Source organism: Psammomys obesus, unplaced genomic scaffold (genome assembly GCF_907164565.1).
Source record: "Psammomys obesus unplaced genomic scaffold, mPsaObe1.curated_primary_1811, whole genome shotgun sequence".
NCBI lineage: Eukaryota > Metazoa > Chordata > Mammalia > Rodentia > Muridae > Psammomys > Psammomys obesus.
In genome coordinates, this window is record NW_026596069.1 from 34448864 (window position 1) to 34468371 (window position 19508).

At 41.3% G+C, this 19508-nt stretch overlaps 1 protein-coding gene across 1 annotated transcript in view; it reads right to left on the reverse strand.

The window, feature by feature from the left end:
* Jmy (junction mediating and regulatory protein, p53 cofactor) overlaps positions 1-19249 on the reverse strand; it is a 74124-nt gene extending 54875 nt beyond the window's left edge. The window contains exon 1 of the mRNA XM_055625516.1: positions 18203-19249. Coding sequence (XP_055481491.1) covers positions 18203-19198 — 996 coding nt within the window. The 5' untranslated portion in view covers positions 19199-19249. The remainder of the gene's footprint in view (positions 1-18202) is intronic.
* Between the last annotated feature and the right edge of the window lie 259 nt (positions 19250-19508).

A 19508-nucleotide genomic window follows, 5' to 3' on the forward strand; every position in this document is an offset into this window, starting at 1 on the left:
AGGAAGGAAGGAAGGAAGGAAGGAAGGAAGGAAGGAAGGAAGGAAGGGAAAGGAAGGAGGGAGGGAGGGGACGATAGATTTCTGAAGTGTATTGAGAGAGGAACAAATGACAGTGCTTTTAGGAGATCACAGATCAAAGACAATGCTTCAAACAGCAGTTTAGACATCTAAGGAAGGAAGTCTTATAGGGGTGGCAAATGTTCAAGATAGTCCTCACACCCTCAAAAAGACTAACCAGTGAAACAAGCTAACAGACTTTTAAGAAAAATGCTGACTGTAAAGTACTGTAAAGTACAGTAAACATTTAGAGCAGTGGTTCTCAACACTCCTACTGCTGCAACCCCTTAATACAGTTCCTTATGTTGTGGTGACCCCAACCATAAAATTATTTCACTGCTACTTCATAATCGTAATTTTGCTGTTATGAATGGTAATGTAAACATATAATATGTAGGATATCTGATATGCCACCCTGTGAAAAGTTCGTTTGACACCCAAAAGAGTCACACCCCACAGGTTGAAAAACAGCTGGTTTAGAGGCAAAGTGGGTCATGTTCAAAGGCTAAGAAATTAAGCTGAGGGCTAGGCACGGTGGTTTATGCCTTTAATCCCAGTACTTGGAAGGCAGAGAGAGGCAGGTGGATCTCTGTGAGTTCAAAACCAGTCTGGTCTACAGAGTGAGCTCTAGGGCAGCTAGGCCTAGACAGAGATCCTGTAGATCCTGTCACCAAAAGGAAAAAAAGAAAAAAATAAATAAAAAATAAAGGAAATTAAGCTGGGTCTGAGACAGAGTGCTCAAGAGGTGAGGGAGAACAAACCAGACTTCAATAGTAGCAGCACTGCACTCTTCTTGATGCACAGAATCCTCACAGGAGAGCAGAGCATTGCACACAATGTCAAAACAGCACTCACCAAGAAACACTGAGCCCATCCACAGACCAGGCAAAAACAATGGTGCCTCTGATCAATCACCAGGATTAATCAACCAAGTGATAAGCAACATAATGGACAGTACTGTGCCACTCAACTAATAAAAGCATGACACAGAGGTCCAGTAGAAAGATGGAACCCCTACCAAGCCTGATGTGAACTTGTAATCCTTACTACTCTGGAGGCTGAAGTAACTGTATTGCAAATTCAAGGTCTGCTGGATGTGATGCCACATCCTGTAAACCCAGCACTTGGGAAAGAACAGGAGAAATCCCTGATATTCAGGGTATCACTGAATATTCAAGACCAGCCTAGGCTATATAGTGAGTTCCAGCCTAGCCATGATCATTCACTAAGACCTTGTCTCAAACAAAAAAGTGAAAGTAACACTCTGGTACAAAAAAGTTCAAGTTCACAGGGCATGTTGTTGAATGCCTTTAATCCCACTTGGGAGGCAAAGGCAGGCAGATCTGAGTTCAAGGTCAACCTTGTCTACAAAGAGTCCAAGACGGGTAGGGCTCTGCTGTCTTGAGAAACAAACAAAACAAACAAGCAAAAAAGTTCAAGGTCAGCCTAGGTAACTTAAAGTCAAAAGTGAAAAAAAAAAAAGAAAGAAAGAAAGAAAGAAAGAAAGAAAACAAAGGACTGGAGACAATGGTTCAGTATAGGGCAGTACTTGAAGGGTACAAGGCCCTTCAGTGCTGCAAAGGAAAATGGCAACAAGAAATACAAAACACCTCAAGAGCCACTTCATACCAGTGTGTTTGCACTAACACTGCCAAGCAATAGATATAATATCATAAAAATGAGGCAAAGTTATGTAAACATATTTCTAATGGAGATCCTAGGCAGTGTTTGATACTCATCTCAGCCACACCAAGCAACAAAGAACTAAAATGTTCACATTAGAGAGGAAGGAGAGATGATATAACACTTACTCTTGGATATAAAACAGTTTCTTTCTTACTACTATTACTTACTATTTTTACTATTACTCTGTCTGAGATTAATTATGGCTTTTTTTCTTTTTTCTTTTCTTTGAGTTAGGCTCTTCTCTGCAGTCCAGGTTGGCTTCACATCTTACTGAGTGCTAGGATAGGGCCTGCACTCTCATTCTGGGCAGAATGACCACTAAACTAAAAATCAAGCCAAAACTTTATCTTCATTAGAGGCTTTTTGTTGTTGTTCCAAAGGGGAAAAACAAAACAAAACAAAAACCTGCCAGGTGTAGGGGTGCAGACTTTTAATCCAGCATTGGGGGGTGAGGGAGAGGCAAGCAGATAGCTGAGGTCAAGGTGAGACCCAACTTAAAAATATGAAAACAAAAACAAAGACAAAATCTTACTACTAAGGTCAATCACAAGATGATATTTAGGCTTAAACCAGAAGGGTAACAAAACTTACTAGATAGGGTCTCAGATCCAGTGCACACAACACCAGAGGAGGTTGGATGGTTTTCTGCAATTCAATTACAGTCACCAAGTTAATTCTTTCCATTAAGATCACCCTTACATGTGTATGTAAGTGAGACAGCCATGTTCAATTTAGCTTTTCATTTCTACTGAGAAATAATGAGCTGATCATGAAGATATTTGATATATTACTGCCTCTTAGTCAGAAAACTGGACTTTAGAGTCCAAAGGAATAGAGCTGGGCATGGTGTTACACATCTGTAACCTCAGCACTCAGGAAGCTGTGGCAAGATGACAAATTCAAAGCCAGCCTGCACAAATCCAAACAAAATACAACAAAAAGGACTGTAGCCGGGGCTGGAGAAATGGCTCAGCAGTTCAGAGCACTGGTTGCTCTTCCAAAGGACCCAGGTTTAAATCCCAGCACCCACATGACAGCTTATAACTGTCTGTAATTCCAGTTCCAGTGGCTCTGACACCCCTCACACAGGCACACATGGAAGCTGAATACCAACGTAAATAAAATAAAAACACAGAGGTTTTTCCTTTCTTTGTTCACCCTTCCCTGAGCTAGGTAGGTGGTGAGCACTCACCCCTGTGCCAGTCCTACTGAATTCCGTTAGCATGGATTAGAGGAACAGTTTAAAATCCATTGAGTGCAGTGTAAATTTAAGTACATTTCACATTTATTTTAAGATTATGTTCAGAATACTTAGATTAAAAAAGAAGTATAATTAAAATGTTTATCATTGCTTTTAAAGTAATCTAGTGTTGGAAAAACATGAAACTTTATAGCAAAGACGATTAATAAATTAGCATTGTTAGGTGAGATGCCCTGGGCTTCTGCAAGAGTATTAAGTTTAGTTGCTAGATAGCTGAGTTGCTCTGTTGGAAAGTAAAAAGCATATAGGAAATACTAGCTAAGTACTTTAACATTTGGAAACATATGTCTACCTTAGTTCTTTATCTGTGAAACTTACTCTAAATTAATAAGCATAGAGTGACTTGATATTTTTATTTTGGCAGAAAATGAATAGTATCTACAACTGTTTGTACTGCATTGCCTTTAGTATCCTTGAAAGCAGAACTCAAGCCTATTTCACTGAGGTTCCCTAATCTTGAATTGCTCTACACCACTCTTGAGTGACTTACCAGGAATGACCAGGGCAACCTTTATTGTTTAGAGATGTTGCTCCCATTCATTTTTTTCTCATTTCTTTAAATACTTTGCTGTTTGTGTAACTTGGTGTTTGGTTATCTTAAAGAAAGTGTGTCATTTTCAAGTATCATTTTAGACTCATCATAGGGAAAAATACACATAGTTTTGGATATTATGGTGAAAGGATGGTTTAGTCCCTGCATCATCTCCCCCCCCCCCCCCCCCCCCCCCACGCTTTTTGTAAGTTAATACCTTTGGTAAGTAGAGAAGGAATGTCTACAAAATCTCTGGCACTTGAAATTGAAGCAGGAGGATCTGAGTTCAAGGCTAGTTTGGACTCAGCAAGTGATCACCACCCCCACCGCCACACACTTGTTTCATAGTTGAAATTTAAACCTGAGTAAGACACCCATTTTCATTCCCTTCTCCTACCTGTTCAGTTCCTTCTCATGGCCTCAACCTCACTGAAGCCTTTTCCTTCATATAGTTACCAAGATCTTACAACTTTATCGACCCTCCTCCATATATTCTCTCTCCCTTACCAAGCTGTTGCTTTTAAAAATATCTACATAATACTCCAGTGAATGGATTTGCTTTGATTTATAGATTAAAAGAAGTTCGAGACAGAGTCTCATATCTTAGGTTGACTTCAAACTCCATATGTAAGGTTACCTTGAATTGATCTTCCTGCATCTGTCTATCCTGAGTGTACTGGTTCCTGGTGTGTACAGCTGCTACACCTACTTTATGTGGTGCTGAGATTCTTTGTGTGCCAAGCAAGCACTGATCTTTTCTGTGTCTGTTCACACATTTATAAGTAAAGTACATCTGTAAAGTACATTTTTATAAAGAATTGCTGGATCAAGGGAATATACATTTAAATTGTTCTATGTAGAGGATATGCCAGTTTATACTGCCTCAGGCCCTTTTATGTTTGTGCTGCATGAAGCTCAGGGCAAAGTTGGCAAAGTCAAAGTAACACACTCATGAATTCCTTTTGTTTAAAAGGTTGTATGTGTCAACCAAACTGGATTAGTAAACACTGCCATAGTTGGTCAAGATGGCTTCCATCTTGTATCACTGTATGGTGACTACTGGTGAAAGTTGGACCTCACAGTCTTATGAAGTTGGCTAATTTCAAAGGAAAGAAAGAATTATGGACCCTTGTCATGCTAACTGTTGGTATCATCTCTAACATTTATATTTTCAAAAAACCTTGTGAACTTAAGTTTTGCCATTCCTCTTATGAATCTTTTGTTCTGATATCCTATTCCTTTTCTTCCTTCTCTTCCATCCTTCCTTTTCTTCCTTTCTTCCTTCCTTCCTCTTCTCTTTTCTTTTTTTTCTTCCTCCCCTCCCCTCCCCTCCTCTCCTCTCCTCTTCTTTTCTTGCTTCTCTTCTCTCCTCCCCTCTCCTTTTCTTTTCTGTCTTTCTTACAGGGTATCTATGTAGTCGTGGCTGTCCTGGAACACACTAGGTAGACCAGGCTAGGATTGAACTTGCAGAGATCTGTCAGCCTCTACTTCCTGAGTTCAGGGATTTAGGACATGTAACACCACATTCCATTACTTTTTGGTTATTAAATTTTGTGGTACTGGTAGTCAAACTCATCATCTCAGACATGATAGGCAAGGGTCCTGTTCTATACCCCAAATACCTATTCTATTTTTTGTCATTTAAAAAAATCAATTTATTACAGTTTATTCCCTTTATATCCCAGCTGAAGCCCCCTCCCTCGTCCCTTCCAATCCAACCCTCCCTCAGTCTCCTCCCTCATCTCCCATACCCCTCCCCCAGTCCACTGATAGGGGAGGCCCTCCTCCCCTTCCGTCTGACCCTAGTCTATCAAGTCTTATTAGGACTGGAGGACTGGCTTCTGTGGCCTGGTAAGGCTGCTCCCCCCTAAGGGGGAGGTGATCAAAGAGCCAGCCACTGAGTTCATGGTCCCTGTTCCCATTACTAGGGAACCCACTTAGAGACTGAGCTGTCATGGGCTACATCTAGGTTATATCCATGCATGGTCCTTGGTTGGAGTATCAGTCTTAGAAAAGACCCCTGGGCCCAGAGTTTTTGGTTCTGTTGCTCTCCTTGTGGAGCTCCTGTCTTCTCCAGGTCTTTCATCTTCCCCTTCTTTCATAAGATTCCTGCACTCTGCCCAAAGTTTGGTAATTTTTTTGTGGGGGTGTTTTGCCTGCATGTATGTGCACCACTTATGTGCCTAATAGTTGTAGAGTCCAGAAGAAGGTGTACCCAATCCCCTGGAACTGGAGTTATAGTTGGTTGTCAGTGACCATATGGTTGCTGGGAAGTAAACTTCTAGAAGAGCAGCCAGTATGTTTAATCATTGAGTATCTCTCCAGCTCCTTGCTATAATTCACTCTGTCATTCTGTATTTCTTGGTTTTTTTTTGTTGTTGTTGTTTTTGTTTTGTTTTGTTTTTCTTCTTGTTAGGTTCTTTTCTCCTTTGGCTTTGCTGGCCATTCTATATGCTAGGCAAACACTTTAGCACTGAACTTACACACCTCCAGGCCAGCACCCAAGTTGGTTATATCTGTGTTGCCAATATTGTATTATTAAAACATGTGTATGTAACGCTTGTAAGAGGCCAGAAGAGAGTATTAAATCCCCAGTCCTAGGGGTATAGACAATACATGCAGGCTCATATTTATTAATAAATATGATCTAAAAAGATCATATTTAGATGATTTAGAAGAGCTCTGAAAAAGCTCTTCTGAGATTTTAGGGAATTATTTGCAAACATAGAAAACATGAAGTAGCACTTGGGAGGCAGAGGCAGGCAGCTCTATAAATTTCAGTCCAGCCTGGTCCATATAGTGAAGTCCAGGACAGTCAGGGATACACAGAGAAATCCTGTCTCGAAAAGCAAGAAAAAAAAAAAAAAAAAAAACAGGAAGGGAGCTGGAGAGATGGCTCAGTGGTTAAGAAAAAAAAAAAAAAAAGAAGAAGAAAGAAGAAAAGACAATTTACTAAGCATCACATAGAACTAACTGAGCCTAATAAGCAAAACAACTTGGTGTGCTGGGGTGGGGTGTGTCAGTGAGGACTGATTCGGGGCCCTGTTTATACAACCTAGGCAAATACTACACTACTTAGCTGCATTTCTAACCCTTCATTTCCTTTTTCTTGAGACAGTCTCATATAGCCCAGGCTAGACTTGAACTGTCTAAGTATCCATGACCTTGAACTTCTGATCCTCCCCTTCCTTCCAAACCAGGGCTTTCTGCATGGGAGACAGGAATTCTGTCAACTGAGACTCCCAGCTCTTTTTCCACTGCGTAGCTCTGGCTAACCTGGTTCTCACTGTAGACAGATCCTCCTGCGTCTGCAGCAAGACTGTGGGGTTAAAGGTGAACCATCATTCTCTGCCACAAGTCTGTAAGGTACTTGAACTTCTTTCTGTAGCTCCAGCAGGGGTTGAACTTGCCATTCTGCTTCAGCCTCCTAAACAGCTGGGATTACAGACTTGCACCAGACCTCTACATAACCTTTTCACCTCAATGTAATCCTCGTAAAAATGGGCTTTTAACACGAGGTTTCAACTACATTAAGTCTAAACCTAGTGAAAAATGCCTCCAACACAGTTTTCTTTAGGAGTAACAGACCTGGTGAGCAAAACAGTGTGTGGGTAACTAAAAGGTGGAGCAGTTGGGTGTTCCAGTTCATAGGTCACTGCAGTTACTATTGTTCCTTTTGTCCAAAATAACAAATATTTCAAAGAACTAAATGTATGAGATGATAGATAACCTGATTAAATCAATATGGAATGTCAATATACTAAACTATTATTTAGTAGTAACATACAAATATAATTATTGTGAACGAAAGTTTTCAAGAGTCCCTAAAAACTACAGCAAAAAAAAAAAAAAAAAAAGCCACTTTGTAAAGAATGGTACTAGGATCATCTCTCTTGTCACTATGACAGCAAACTGGCACAGACAGTAACAACCCTACAATCTCAAGTGTGCCTTGTCTGTAGTCTACCACAGTTCCAATGCTGTCATGCCCTAAAGCTTTCATATTCATCACTGACTCAGACACAACTTCAAATCCTGCAAGACCCATTCATCATACTGCTTACAAGGACACACATTTCCATAGCACCTCTTCTGCTTAGATACACAAATGTTCACTGTATCACAACTGCTTAGCATTCCAGGCAGGCATGTAACTTAGAAGCAATAGACCACAACATGTAGCTTAGGCGTACAGTGCCATAACACCTATAACTCACAGAAGGACACTGTGAAACTGACTTACACCACATTAACTTTCCACTCCTTCCCAAACAGAAATAAATCCTTTCAAAGAAATTTACTTATAAAATATCTCTTCACAGAAGCAGTGGTGCACACCTGTAATCTCAGCGCTCAGAGAGGGCAGGTCTCTGTGAATTTGAGGTCAGCCTGGTCTACAAAGTGAGTCTAGGACAGCCAGGGCAAGAAGAAAAGAAGAAGAAAAGAAGAAGAAGAGAAGAAGAAGAAGAAGAAGAAGAAGAAGAAGAAGAAGAAGAAGAAGAAGAAGAAGAAGCAGCAGCAGCAGCAGCAGCAGCAGCAGCATACTAACAAAGGTAAAAGGAGGCAAATAAGGCAGTTTTCAACTATCAGATTTTTCATATACCCTAATAGCACATAAGCTATTCTCCCACAAAGATAATATTTTCAGTGGCAATTGAACTTTTGACTGAATAATCCATGACTACCCAATACTGAGGTAAAGATATAGAAGTGCAATTAAAAAATTTTTTTTGAAAAAGCGATTATTAAAATTCTGATCAAAATAGCCAGCAATCAGACAGGTGTGGTGGCACATGCCTGTAATGCCAGCACTCTGGGAGGCAGAGTGGATCTCTGAGTTGAGGCCAGCCTGGTATACAGTATGAGTCCAGGACAGACAAGGCTACACAGAGAAACACTGTCTCAAAAACTAAAAGAACGAACAAACAAAAAAGGAAGAAAGGAAGAAAGAAAGAAAGAAAAGAAAAGAAAAGAAAAGAAAAGAAAAGAAAAGAAAAGAAAAGAAAAGAAAAATAGCCAGTACATAAGTAGATAGGAAAAAATAGAATCAATGAACAGATCAATATAATGTGGTGGTTTTCAACCTTTTAATGCTGCCTGCCACCCTTTAATACAGTTCCTCATGTTGAGGTGACCCCAACTATAAAATTATTTTATTGCTACTTCGTAACTGTAATTTTGATGCTGTTATGAATTGTAATGTAAATATCTAAAATGTGAACCCTCCCCAAAAGGGTCATGACCTCCAAAAGGGGTCGCAACTCACAGGTTGAAACCAAGTGGTATAATATGTAGTAAAGCTTAAGGGGCTACACTGGCTTTTTGCTGTTTTTTTTCCCTCCTAGATAAGAGTTTTTCTGTATAGCCCTGACTGTCTTGGAACACACTCTGTAGACCTGCAGATCCAGATGGAGAACTCTCATCTACCTCTCCAACACCATGTCTGCCAGTGCCTCCCATGCTTCCCACCATGACAACAATGGACTAAACCTCTGAAACTGTAAAGCCAGCTTCAATTAAATATTTTTCTTTTAAGAGCTACTATGGCCATGGTGTCTCTGCACAGCAATAAGACATTTGCTAGGACAGCCAACCTGGGCAATACAATGAGACCATCTCAAAAACTAATATCCAAACAATGGAAAGGGCACCCTGGGCTTAGCACTCAGAAGCAGAGTGTGGGGTGTGAGGTGGGGAGAATCAAAAGTTAAAACCAAATGTTTCAAAAGGACCACCATATCTTGTAAAGTCAGCCAAAATAATTAGATACAATGTAGCAGCAACATGTGTCTTGGGAGTCCTAAAGGAGTTCCTGATGATGCACAAAGATAAGACCAACCTGCTATTCTTATTTTGACGTTGTATCAGTTTGGGAATAGTTTACTCTTGTGGGACCAGCTTCTACCATCGCACACAAGGCTTTTAATTTCCAACCTGGTTTTTAGTAGAAACGGGTTTAGATTTCAGAGGAATCCAGCAGCCAGCTAGTATTCAGTGCCTCAGGAGAAAGAGTACATAGAGTGATCATAATGATAGCTTTTATTTATTTCTGAGTTTCTATGCACTGGGCATAGGGCAGGCACATCTTAATAATGACCTTCTTAAGTGCAATTTTTGTCACTTCAGAAATGAGGAACCAGAGACTTAGTAATTTCTCAAAGTTTAGTCTAAGAAGAAGTTATCAATGTCTCCCACACTAACTCATGCTTTTAACTATACTCCACCATATGGCCTGTACAGGCTGTAGAGACTGTACTCAGAGTTTAGGGAGAGTGAAAATATGATGGAATGTCATAAAAAAAATAGTGAACTGAATGAGGAGACTGGAAAATGGTGCTGTTAAACAAGATTTAAAAAGAACAAAAGCATACTTTTAGATTCCTCCCAATTTCAATCTATAAATTCTAAGCATGCTGACACTTCAGATAAGAACTGTTCCTTTATCTAATCTATGTCAGGCAAGACACATAGAAATAGCTTTAATAAACTAGCTTCAGTTTCCACAAAGCTTAACGCAGAAAACAGTTCAAGACCCAACTCTAAGGAACTCCAGGAAGCCAAAGTGTAACGAACTGTTTACAAAAGCAATAGGGATGTAATTTCTTTTTAAAAGAATAATGATTATTATTCACTTAAAACTTTCAAGGTTCAATACTGCTATTAGAAAGTTAACCCAAAACCTGGTGTGGTGGTGCACACCTGTAATTCTAGCACTCTGGGGGCAGAGGCAGACAGATCTCTGTGAGTTCCAGGCCAGCCTGGTCTACAAAGTGAGTCCGGGACAGCCAAGGCTACACAGAGAGACCCTGTCTTGGAAAACCAAAAAAGAGAACAGAGAGAAGAGAAGGGGAGGGGAAAGAAAGAAAGAAAAAGAAAGAAAATTCACACATTTTCTTTTAAGCCTTCATTAACCCTACTTGCTGTTATCTTTTTATTTAATTTCCTAGTACCAAAAAACACATTTAATATAAACAATATTTCTCAACTAAAAGCAAAGAAGTTAACATCTTTCTTTCCTCACCATATCTACCAATAAACACAAGTAAAGAAAATAAATTGTTTTAAGTGAAGTTATGAAGGGGAAAGTAAGATTAAATTAGAAATTATGAATCTGTTGTTTTAAATAAGATTAACAGTAGCAAAAGGTTAATCCCAGCACTCAGGGAGGAAGAGGCAGGCAGATCAAAGTGAGTTCGAGGCCAGCCTGGTCTACAAATCAATTCCAAAACAGCCAAAGCTGTCTTGAGAAAACTGTGTCTCAAAAAACAAAACAAACAAAAAGGAGCACTGGGAAACAAGTAAATTTTAGGCACCAGTATAGACTATGCCATATTCCCTAATTCTACTACACAGGCTAATAAGTAGTATTAGGAAATACTTTTGTGAGAAGGCATTTTTTTTGCTTTTTTAAGTGAAATATACACATATCTAAACCAACTTACTCCTTATCAGAACAATATAAGACAGAGCCTGAGAATATTTAGCCAGGCGTAGTGGCTTAAGCCTTTCTTTAATCCAGGCCATGAGAGACAAAGGAAGGAGGATGTGGCCAGCCTGGCCATATAGTGAAACGTATCTCAAAAAGACAAAAAGAAACATCACACAAATGTATTACTACTGTAGCTATACACTGAGAAGTACACACACACACACACACACAGAGGCAGAGAGAGGGGGGTGGGGGACGGGGAGGGGTTGTAAGGCAGGATCTGGTCTAAAATCCACAGAACCTTCTTACCTCAGTATCCCAAACTCTGGAATGACAGGTATAAGCCACCATGACTGACCATAAAAGTACTTTTATAAATCAATCTTACACATAAAAAAGGCCAGCCAGGTACCATGACAAATGCCTTTGATCAATCCAGCACTCGAGAGGCAGAGGCAAGGAGAATCTGTGAATCTGAGGCCAGCCTGGTCTATACACAGAGCTCCAGGACAGCCAGAAGTAGATGATTATAGTATCTGTACAAAGATATAAAGTAGTGTGATAGCTAATCCTGACTGTAAATTTGATAGAATTTAGAATCATCACATTAACAAACCTCGGGCACTTGTGAGAGAGCTTCTAGATTGGGTAACTGAGGGTGGTATCATTCCATGGGCTGAGAGCCTGGACTGTATAAAAACAAAGTAAGCTGAATCCCAACATTCACCTTTCTGCTTACTAACAATGTTACTAGCTGTTTCATGCTGTCATGGCTTCAATACCAAAGCTAATGGTAACACTGTAAGCCACAATAAATCCTTTTCTCCAGCAAGCACATGCATGAGAGGCCATGAGAGTCCCAGTATGTAAATATGCCCGACGCTGTGCTGTTTCCACACTATGACACTCTATTTTACATACTGCTAGAGAAGCAGAAAGATCACCATCTATCTATACCAAAACTCATCAGGGATTACTTACAGTGCACATGACCTGCCACTCACAAGCTCATGTGTGGAAGCTGTGTCAGGCAGCGGCACTATGTAGACATGATCTGAGCCCAAAAGATTCATCTACTGATGGAGTCACACTTGAATGATAAAGCCTACCCAGAGAAGCAGCTCACTGGTAGTGTACTCTGAAGGTGTTATTTTGTCCAGAACAATTTGAGATGAGCAACCCAAACCTGTCACTCCCTCTCTGCCATGATAGTCTGTCTGCCTTACCTGAGGTAAAGGCAAGAGTTTTTAATTAACCATGACGAGAAGCCATGAGCTAACATCTGTCCACCTTCTAAGTTGTTTATGTCGAGCATTCTTCATGGCAATATGGTAAAAACTACAATGCCTCCAGCTTAAACCTTAGAAATCAACCCTCCTATCAATAACAGAGAACTAGGCAGAGTTAGAAAAACCGAATCTCAGAAAAGAGCCACAAGAACTTTCTCACTAAAAGAAAACAAGCACACAGATACTGAAACAACAGATGACCTACCTTTTGTCTTCCAGTCACACTAACAGTACTTTATAGTCAGCAAAAGACCAAATTATTAATAGTGGAAAATATTAAGTTATAGGTGAAGATTTAAGAAATGAAGGCAACTATAACCACACCTCCCTTCCAAATACACGTACCATCACCTTACTAAGGAGTTTATACAAGTTGGTCCTGCTATAGCAAGGAAGAATTAAACCAATTTGATGTGTGAAGTAACTTGACTAGCACTATATACAACCTTGAACACCTTCTAATGGAATCAAAGAAAGAGTATAAAGATTTAGCTAGGTTCTCAATCTGTGGCTGTGACCCCTCTCAGTGGTACCCCCTAAAGATATCAGACATCACAAATTATTTACATTATATTTCATAACAATAGCAAAATTAAGGCTATGAAATAACAACAAAATAAATGTTATAGTTGAGGAACATGAATAACTGTATTAAAGGATCGTAACACTAGCAAAGTTGAGAACCACTGATTTAGATCAAGAAATCCAAAAGAACAAGGTGGGGAACCCTACCCTACAATCCAAGCAAAGGGAAAATAGAGGCAGGAGGATCAGGGATTCAAAGCAACCCTGGGCTACCTAAGACCTTTTCCTAATTATTTTATTTTTGTAAAGATAAAAGAAAAAGCAAGAAAACAAAACCAAACAAGTACTAAGTTATGACAGAAAATACACAAGGTTGGCTGGACAAACCTAGGTCTGCATCTTAACAGTTTAACTCTGGCCAAAGCCATGAGCATTTTAAACCTCAGCTTTGCCTTCAATGATATAGGCAGACATCCACCTGATCTGGATGCAGCTCAAGGGTAGAACGCTGTCTAGCATTTAAGCTGGATTCCACCAGGAATATTTGGAACTTGTTACATAAGTAGTGCTAATAAGCACAAGTTGCAATCCTTAAAAGATGGAATGAAAAACTACAAGATCCTGATCACATGAAAGAAAAAAAAAAGTCAAAAGCCATACTTATTAGAAGCTACCTTTGTAAATGTCAGGCAGTTACGATTTCCTACAGTCCTAAGTTAAAAGACATTTTTTGGTGATTTCTCCATCTCTCATCTAAGAGACTAAATAGTTAATCATGCTATCAAAAGTAATGAGTCCTAATCAAAATCTAGACTGTTCTGACTCCATAGCCTTGTAAGTTGTACAGAGTACCTCTTTGAAAGTTCTTTCTGCTCTTAATGGTTTTAACTTGAAAGAAGTTAGAATTTAGCATATTGATGAATAATAAATTCCATAGTAAACAGATTGAGATCTTAAGGAAGCCTCCATCGTAATTGATAATTACAAACTAAAACAACACAATCAATTCTGAAGAATAGCTGTGATTAGACAAGAAACCATTATTTGCAAAATATAGGTCAAAGTTAAAACTTTAAGCCATCTATGCACAAACAGTAACACAAACCTTAGCTCTGACCAAGAGCTAAGATCAACTGCTACACTGTTCAAAGAGGTCTTGATAGTACTTACACCCAAATAAAAATTGCCTGACTGCAGCATAACAGTAGATACAATAAACCCATGTAAGAAGTCCAAGAGAAAAACTACAAATAATAAATACTAGCCAGGCATGGTGGCAAATGCCTTTAATCCCAGCACACAGGGAGGCAGAGGCCACCCTGGTCTACAAAGCCAGTCCAGGACAGTCAAGGCTACACAGAGAAACCCTGTCTCAGAAACAAACCAAATCAAAAACAAAACAAAAACAACAAATATTTCATTTTATTTAGACTAAAGCTTTGTTTTAATTTACTTATACTAAAGCTTTAATAGTCTATAATCTCAGAATGCATCTTTCATCTAAAAATAATTAATAGTATATTACTTTATAACTTGTAAATCCTCATGAACTACAATCTCCAGTCAGTTACCCAAAGCTGTAAATCATGAACAAAAACTTCCGGTAGAAAACAGAAATGGGAGGGCTTAAGTTCCCCAATACCAACTTTTGAACCTAGGGTGTCACACACAATGGCAAGTGTTCTACCATGGACCTATCTCCACAGCTCTATTATTTTATGATAGATAGGATTTCATGTAAATTCACCAGGCAGGTCTTAAACTTATGATTCTCCCACCTTAGCCTCCTGAGTTTCTGAGTATAGACCTGGTAACCCATATTAAACTTTAAGGTTATTCCAAATATTAAATTCCAATTCAAGTCTCACAACCTTTTATAGCAGGGCAAATATTTTACAATAGTGGTTTTTGTTTGGAATGTTGATTTTTTTTTTTTTTTAGACAGGGTCTCATGTATTCCAGGTTGGCTTCAACTGGCTACACAGTGGATAACCTTGAACTTCTGATCCCCCTGCCCCACCTACCAAGTGCTGAGACTATGGTGTTCACTACTCCAACTACGGTGTGGGCTACTCCATCAGGATTGTCTGGGGATTGAGGCCAGGGCTTCCTAAGTCAGACAAGCACTCCATAAACTGTTCTTCCAGGCCCCCATGCCTTTTTGGTGTGTGAAAATGTAACAAGCCAAGAGTTGGGACACCCACGTTATCCCAGTAGGAGGATCATAAATCTGAGGACAGCCTGAGCTACATGAGACCTTGTCTCCAAATCTAAAAACTTAACAATTTTAAGAGAATTTTAATCCTTTTTTTTTTTAAGACAGGGTTTTTCTGTGTAGCCCTGGCTGCCCTGGAACTCATACTGTACACCAAGCTGTCCTCAGAGATCCACCTGCCTCTGCTCTCCCCCATCTCATGATACGCTTTTAATCTATTTCTTATAGCAACTTCCTTGAAGAATAAACATTTGTCAGTTTATAAAAACTTACCTTAAAAGGATATGTCTCATTCACTAATATTAAGTGCTCTGAACTAGCAGTGACAAAGCAGAGAACTCCATCCTTTCAAGGTCTGTGGCCCTGAGATGTTACAATGTTTTATACTTTTTTCAAGGGGAGGGCTGGAGCTGTGGCTCAGTGGTAGAGGATTTGCCTGGCATGTACCAGGCCCTGTGTTTGAATACTATAACTGGAAATAAAACCTCTGTTCATCTTGAACAAAAACAAGTATGGAATTTATATCTAGGAAAAAGTCATACTATGAGGGAAGAAAATATATAAACAAGAAAGAAATATATAAGAAGAAAATATATAAACAACTACATTTTCAAAATATTATCTGCTAAAACATGCGATTTACCAGACATATCTAGTATAAATAATTATGTCCAATTCCACAAGCTTTGTTGAGATACCGAATGAAAGACAACACTAAGCGAAGTACAATAAAAATGAACTCAACAGAACTAATACAAGTGATGTACAATTGCTATAAAACAGATTTTATCTCAAAAAAACCAAGTAGGTGAGGGGCATGCCTATCATCTCAGTGCTAGAGAGGCTGGTGCAAGATGCTGTGCTCAAGGGAAACCCGAGCTGTTCAACACCAGCCTGAACTAGAGTCCTGTTTCGCCAACCAATGTTACTGTAAGGGATGACATACTGTAGCTCACTGACAGAATACTTGGTTAGCATACTGCAAATCACCGCACATACCCTCCCCCCACCAGAGCAAACTACTAATATAGAAAATGTAAGCATCGAGAGAAGCATCAACAACTTACATGAAGTTAGAAGCGTTAGTTAGAAGTGTTCTTGATACACTTCCATCATTATGTCCACGGCAGACATTACTCATTTATCTCCACATTCAACTTAATCTTCCAGTATAATTCATGGTAGGTATTACAGACAAACTTGTTTGTTATCATTGAGAGCTATTCCTGAAATACCATTCAAGTCAACTTCATAAAGAACCAAAAGATTATGTATTTACTGTTAATGAGTTTATAAATAAACATGTTTCCCAAAACAAAAACACTCTTTAAAAATTGTTTTGTTTTGGTTTCTCCTCTGTTAAGGAGAATAAAACAGAGTCGGGAACTCTGTAATTCTGCACTTGTAATTCAGCACTTAGGAGAGGATCAAGAGTTTGAGGCCAATTTGGGAGTTTCCAAGCCACTCTGGCTACAGAATGAGACCTTAATTAAAATTTTTTTTATTTAAAAAAACGCCTCAAAGAGAATTTTAACTAAGAAAATGTTCTTTTAGAAAAAAACTAACTTTCAAAATTGAGTTCTAGAAAACTAAATTTCTGGAAGCTCACTTTTAAACCCAGACAAGCACGTTTTTAAAGTGTCTTTAAGGTTGAAACCAGGCATTTTCTAAATGAGGGATAAAAAGCTTCTAGTTTGGAAAACATTAGCTGGCTATAATTTCTAGGTTGAGAAGCTAGGGTACATATGCACTCACTCACATAACTGAATAAAAACAGTTTCAAAAGCTGAAAAGAAATGCGTTAGTAATATGAACACAACATTTGTCACCTCTTTCCAAAAAGATAAAGACGGTCTCCAGTAAGTGAGATAATTAAGGGGGAAACGAAAACAGATCCCTTGAGCTCTAGGAACAGACTATAATGGGTGATGTTCCAAAGGGAAGGAGTGAGGATCTTAAGAACCTTTTCCCTTCAAGACAGGTTGTCCTGAACTCACTACTCAGACCAGGCTGGCCTCAAATTCACAAATCTCCACCTGCCCCTGCCTCCCAAGTGCTGGGATTGAAGGCATGAGCTAAGAGTGAAGTCTTACAGAAGGAAGAGTGAAGATACAGAAGTTGTAAATGTACTTACTGTGGGTGGTATACGTGAGAAAATAAGTAGTTCCTAAATACTCAGTCTAGCAAAGAGAATCACTTAATATTCTATGAAGAAACCCAAAAGGTTCCAGCTTCCTGGCCTAACAGCAATTAAATATACATACAAACGACACCAGGTCAGGAATAAAAATTCCGTAAAAAGGCTCTTTTCTCCATCGCAAATCCAACCAGAGTACATATTGACATTAAAATAGTGAACTGTTTTGAAAAACTATATACTGTCCCTTAAGAAGAGCCACCTTAATAAGTTACTCTTTTCAGGAAGTTTCAACAGAAGCTGGTAAGGAGGCATGACTTTATAAACATGCACTGGCGAGCTCTATATGTATGGCTGTTCAGGCATTTCCCCTTTAAAGAATTAAAGGGTATGGAAAAGTTTTCACACTACATACAAAATCATGAGCATCTCTGCCCTTGACCTTCCTTTTCCCTAACAGAAGTGAAGCTGGATAGCCTAAAAACTTATTTGTGTCAATTGTCATTTGCTTCTTTCTTATTTGGACAAGTTAAAACACTTAAAATGAACTTAGAGCAGGGTTGTAGCTCAATGGTACACTTTCAGCCACTCAAAAAAAAAAAAAAACAACAACAACAAAAAACTGCAAAGTGAATTTCATACCTGCCTATGTTGCACAAATCGAACAAAAAAGCACATCAACTTTGTTCCATAGGAACAACTACTTTCACTACATAAACATAACACCAGGAAAGAAAAGTTGATGTCTCTGTAAGTTATTGTCGCTTTAGGTGTGGAGTAGCATTCATGTTATTTAAGTTTACAGAATACCTGTTTTTCTAATGGTTTCATCTCTACCTATATTTAGTAAACTGTGTACTCTTTGGAGAGAAAAAGAAGAAGAGGGGAGAAAGAATCCCCAAAGATTTCTCAAAGGTCCTTCGCTCAGATAATTAAAGAAGAAAGCCAAATCAGGACACCCCCCCCCCTTTTCCTGTGGATATTACACACGGCGAACACCCCAAACCCTGGCTCCAGCCCATGACGGTGAGACACCAAAGCCGGGAACCCCCGCCTGGATGAGGCACTCACCTCCTGGATGCGCTTCCTGGCCCGCTGAAGCACCTCTTCGTATCCCTTCTGCCGCAGCTCGCTGAGGCTTTCGTAATACTCCTCCGGATCGTCCGTCTCGGTGAAAAGCACCTGGGAGAGGATCTTCCAGCCACACGTGTCCAGGCCATGGCCCAGGTAGACCTGGAGTTGGTAACACAGAGCGTCTATCTCCAGGTCGGTCATCTCGGGGGCGCCCCCAAACAGCACCGTCCACATGCCGGACGGCTCTTCCGGGAACACCGGCAGACACGGCTCCAGCTGCGAGTTGACTGAGCACAACTGCTGGTGCACGGCCCGCAGGTCCTGGAAGGAGAAGAGCCCGGCCCAGCTGCACTCTTCAGCGGAAGACTCCAGTTCCGCGGCGGACGGCGGACGCTCCGGGTCGGGGTGCGGCGGCTGCGGCGCCTCGTCCTCCCTCATCATCTCCAGCACCTCGATCTCCTCGGAGACCGCCCCGGACGCGCTCACCACCCTCACGGACGACACCGGGGGCGCCGGCGGGGCTGGCGTGGAAGCGGCGGTCGCATCTCGGGGCTCCGGGCCCCTGCGGAGCGGGCTGGCCTTGGCCAGCGCGGGGCTACGATGGGGGCTCTCCGGTCCTCTGCCCGCCGGACCCCGGAAAGGATCCCCCCTCGGGCTGCGCGCGCTGCGCGGAGAGCCGCCCTCGGCCCAGGCCGGGCTCCTCCGCGCCCCGGGGCTCCGGAGCGCCGTGGCCGAGGCGGCGGCCTCGGGCCGACCCCGGGCCGCCGGGCTGCCGGGCCCGCCGCTGCCATCGGGCGCGGGTGTGCCCGCCTGTTCCCGGGAACCGCTCCTCTGCCGCTGGGCCGTTCGGTTGTGACAGGTTATAGCAAACTTGCCTTCGATCTCGTTCCAGGCCACAATGAACACGAACTTGTGCTTCTCGCGCTCGTCGAAGACGTGGGGCCGCACCGCCACCCAGTCGGACTCGAGCGTCTCCTCCAGCGCGAACGACATGGTAGCTCCAGGGGCCGGCCGAGGCGGGTCGCCCGGCCGAGTCTCCGCGGCGGCCGCGCCCCCAGCTCACCCTCGCCGGGCGCCTTCAGCCATCTTAGCGCGCCGGCCGCTCTCCCACCCGCTTCTTTGTGGCGCGACTCTCCGAAGAGACAATACGCAGCCTGGAGCAGGTAGTTCACATGGTCACGTGCGGCCGGATCTGTTTACAAGCCGCGGGCTGCGGGGGCGCGCGGCCCTGCCGGGCCCGGCCGGCCTCGCGAGGCCGCGGGCTGCGTGCGGGGGCGCGGCGGCACGCGTTCGCGGCGGCTCG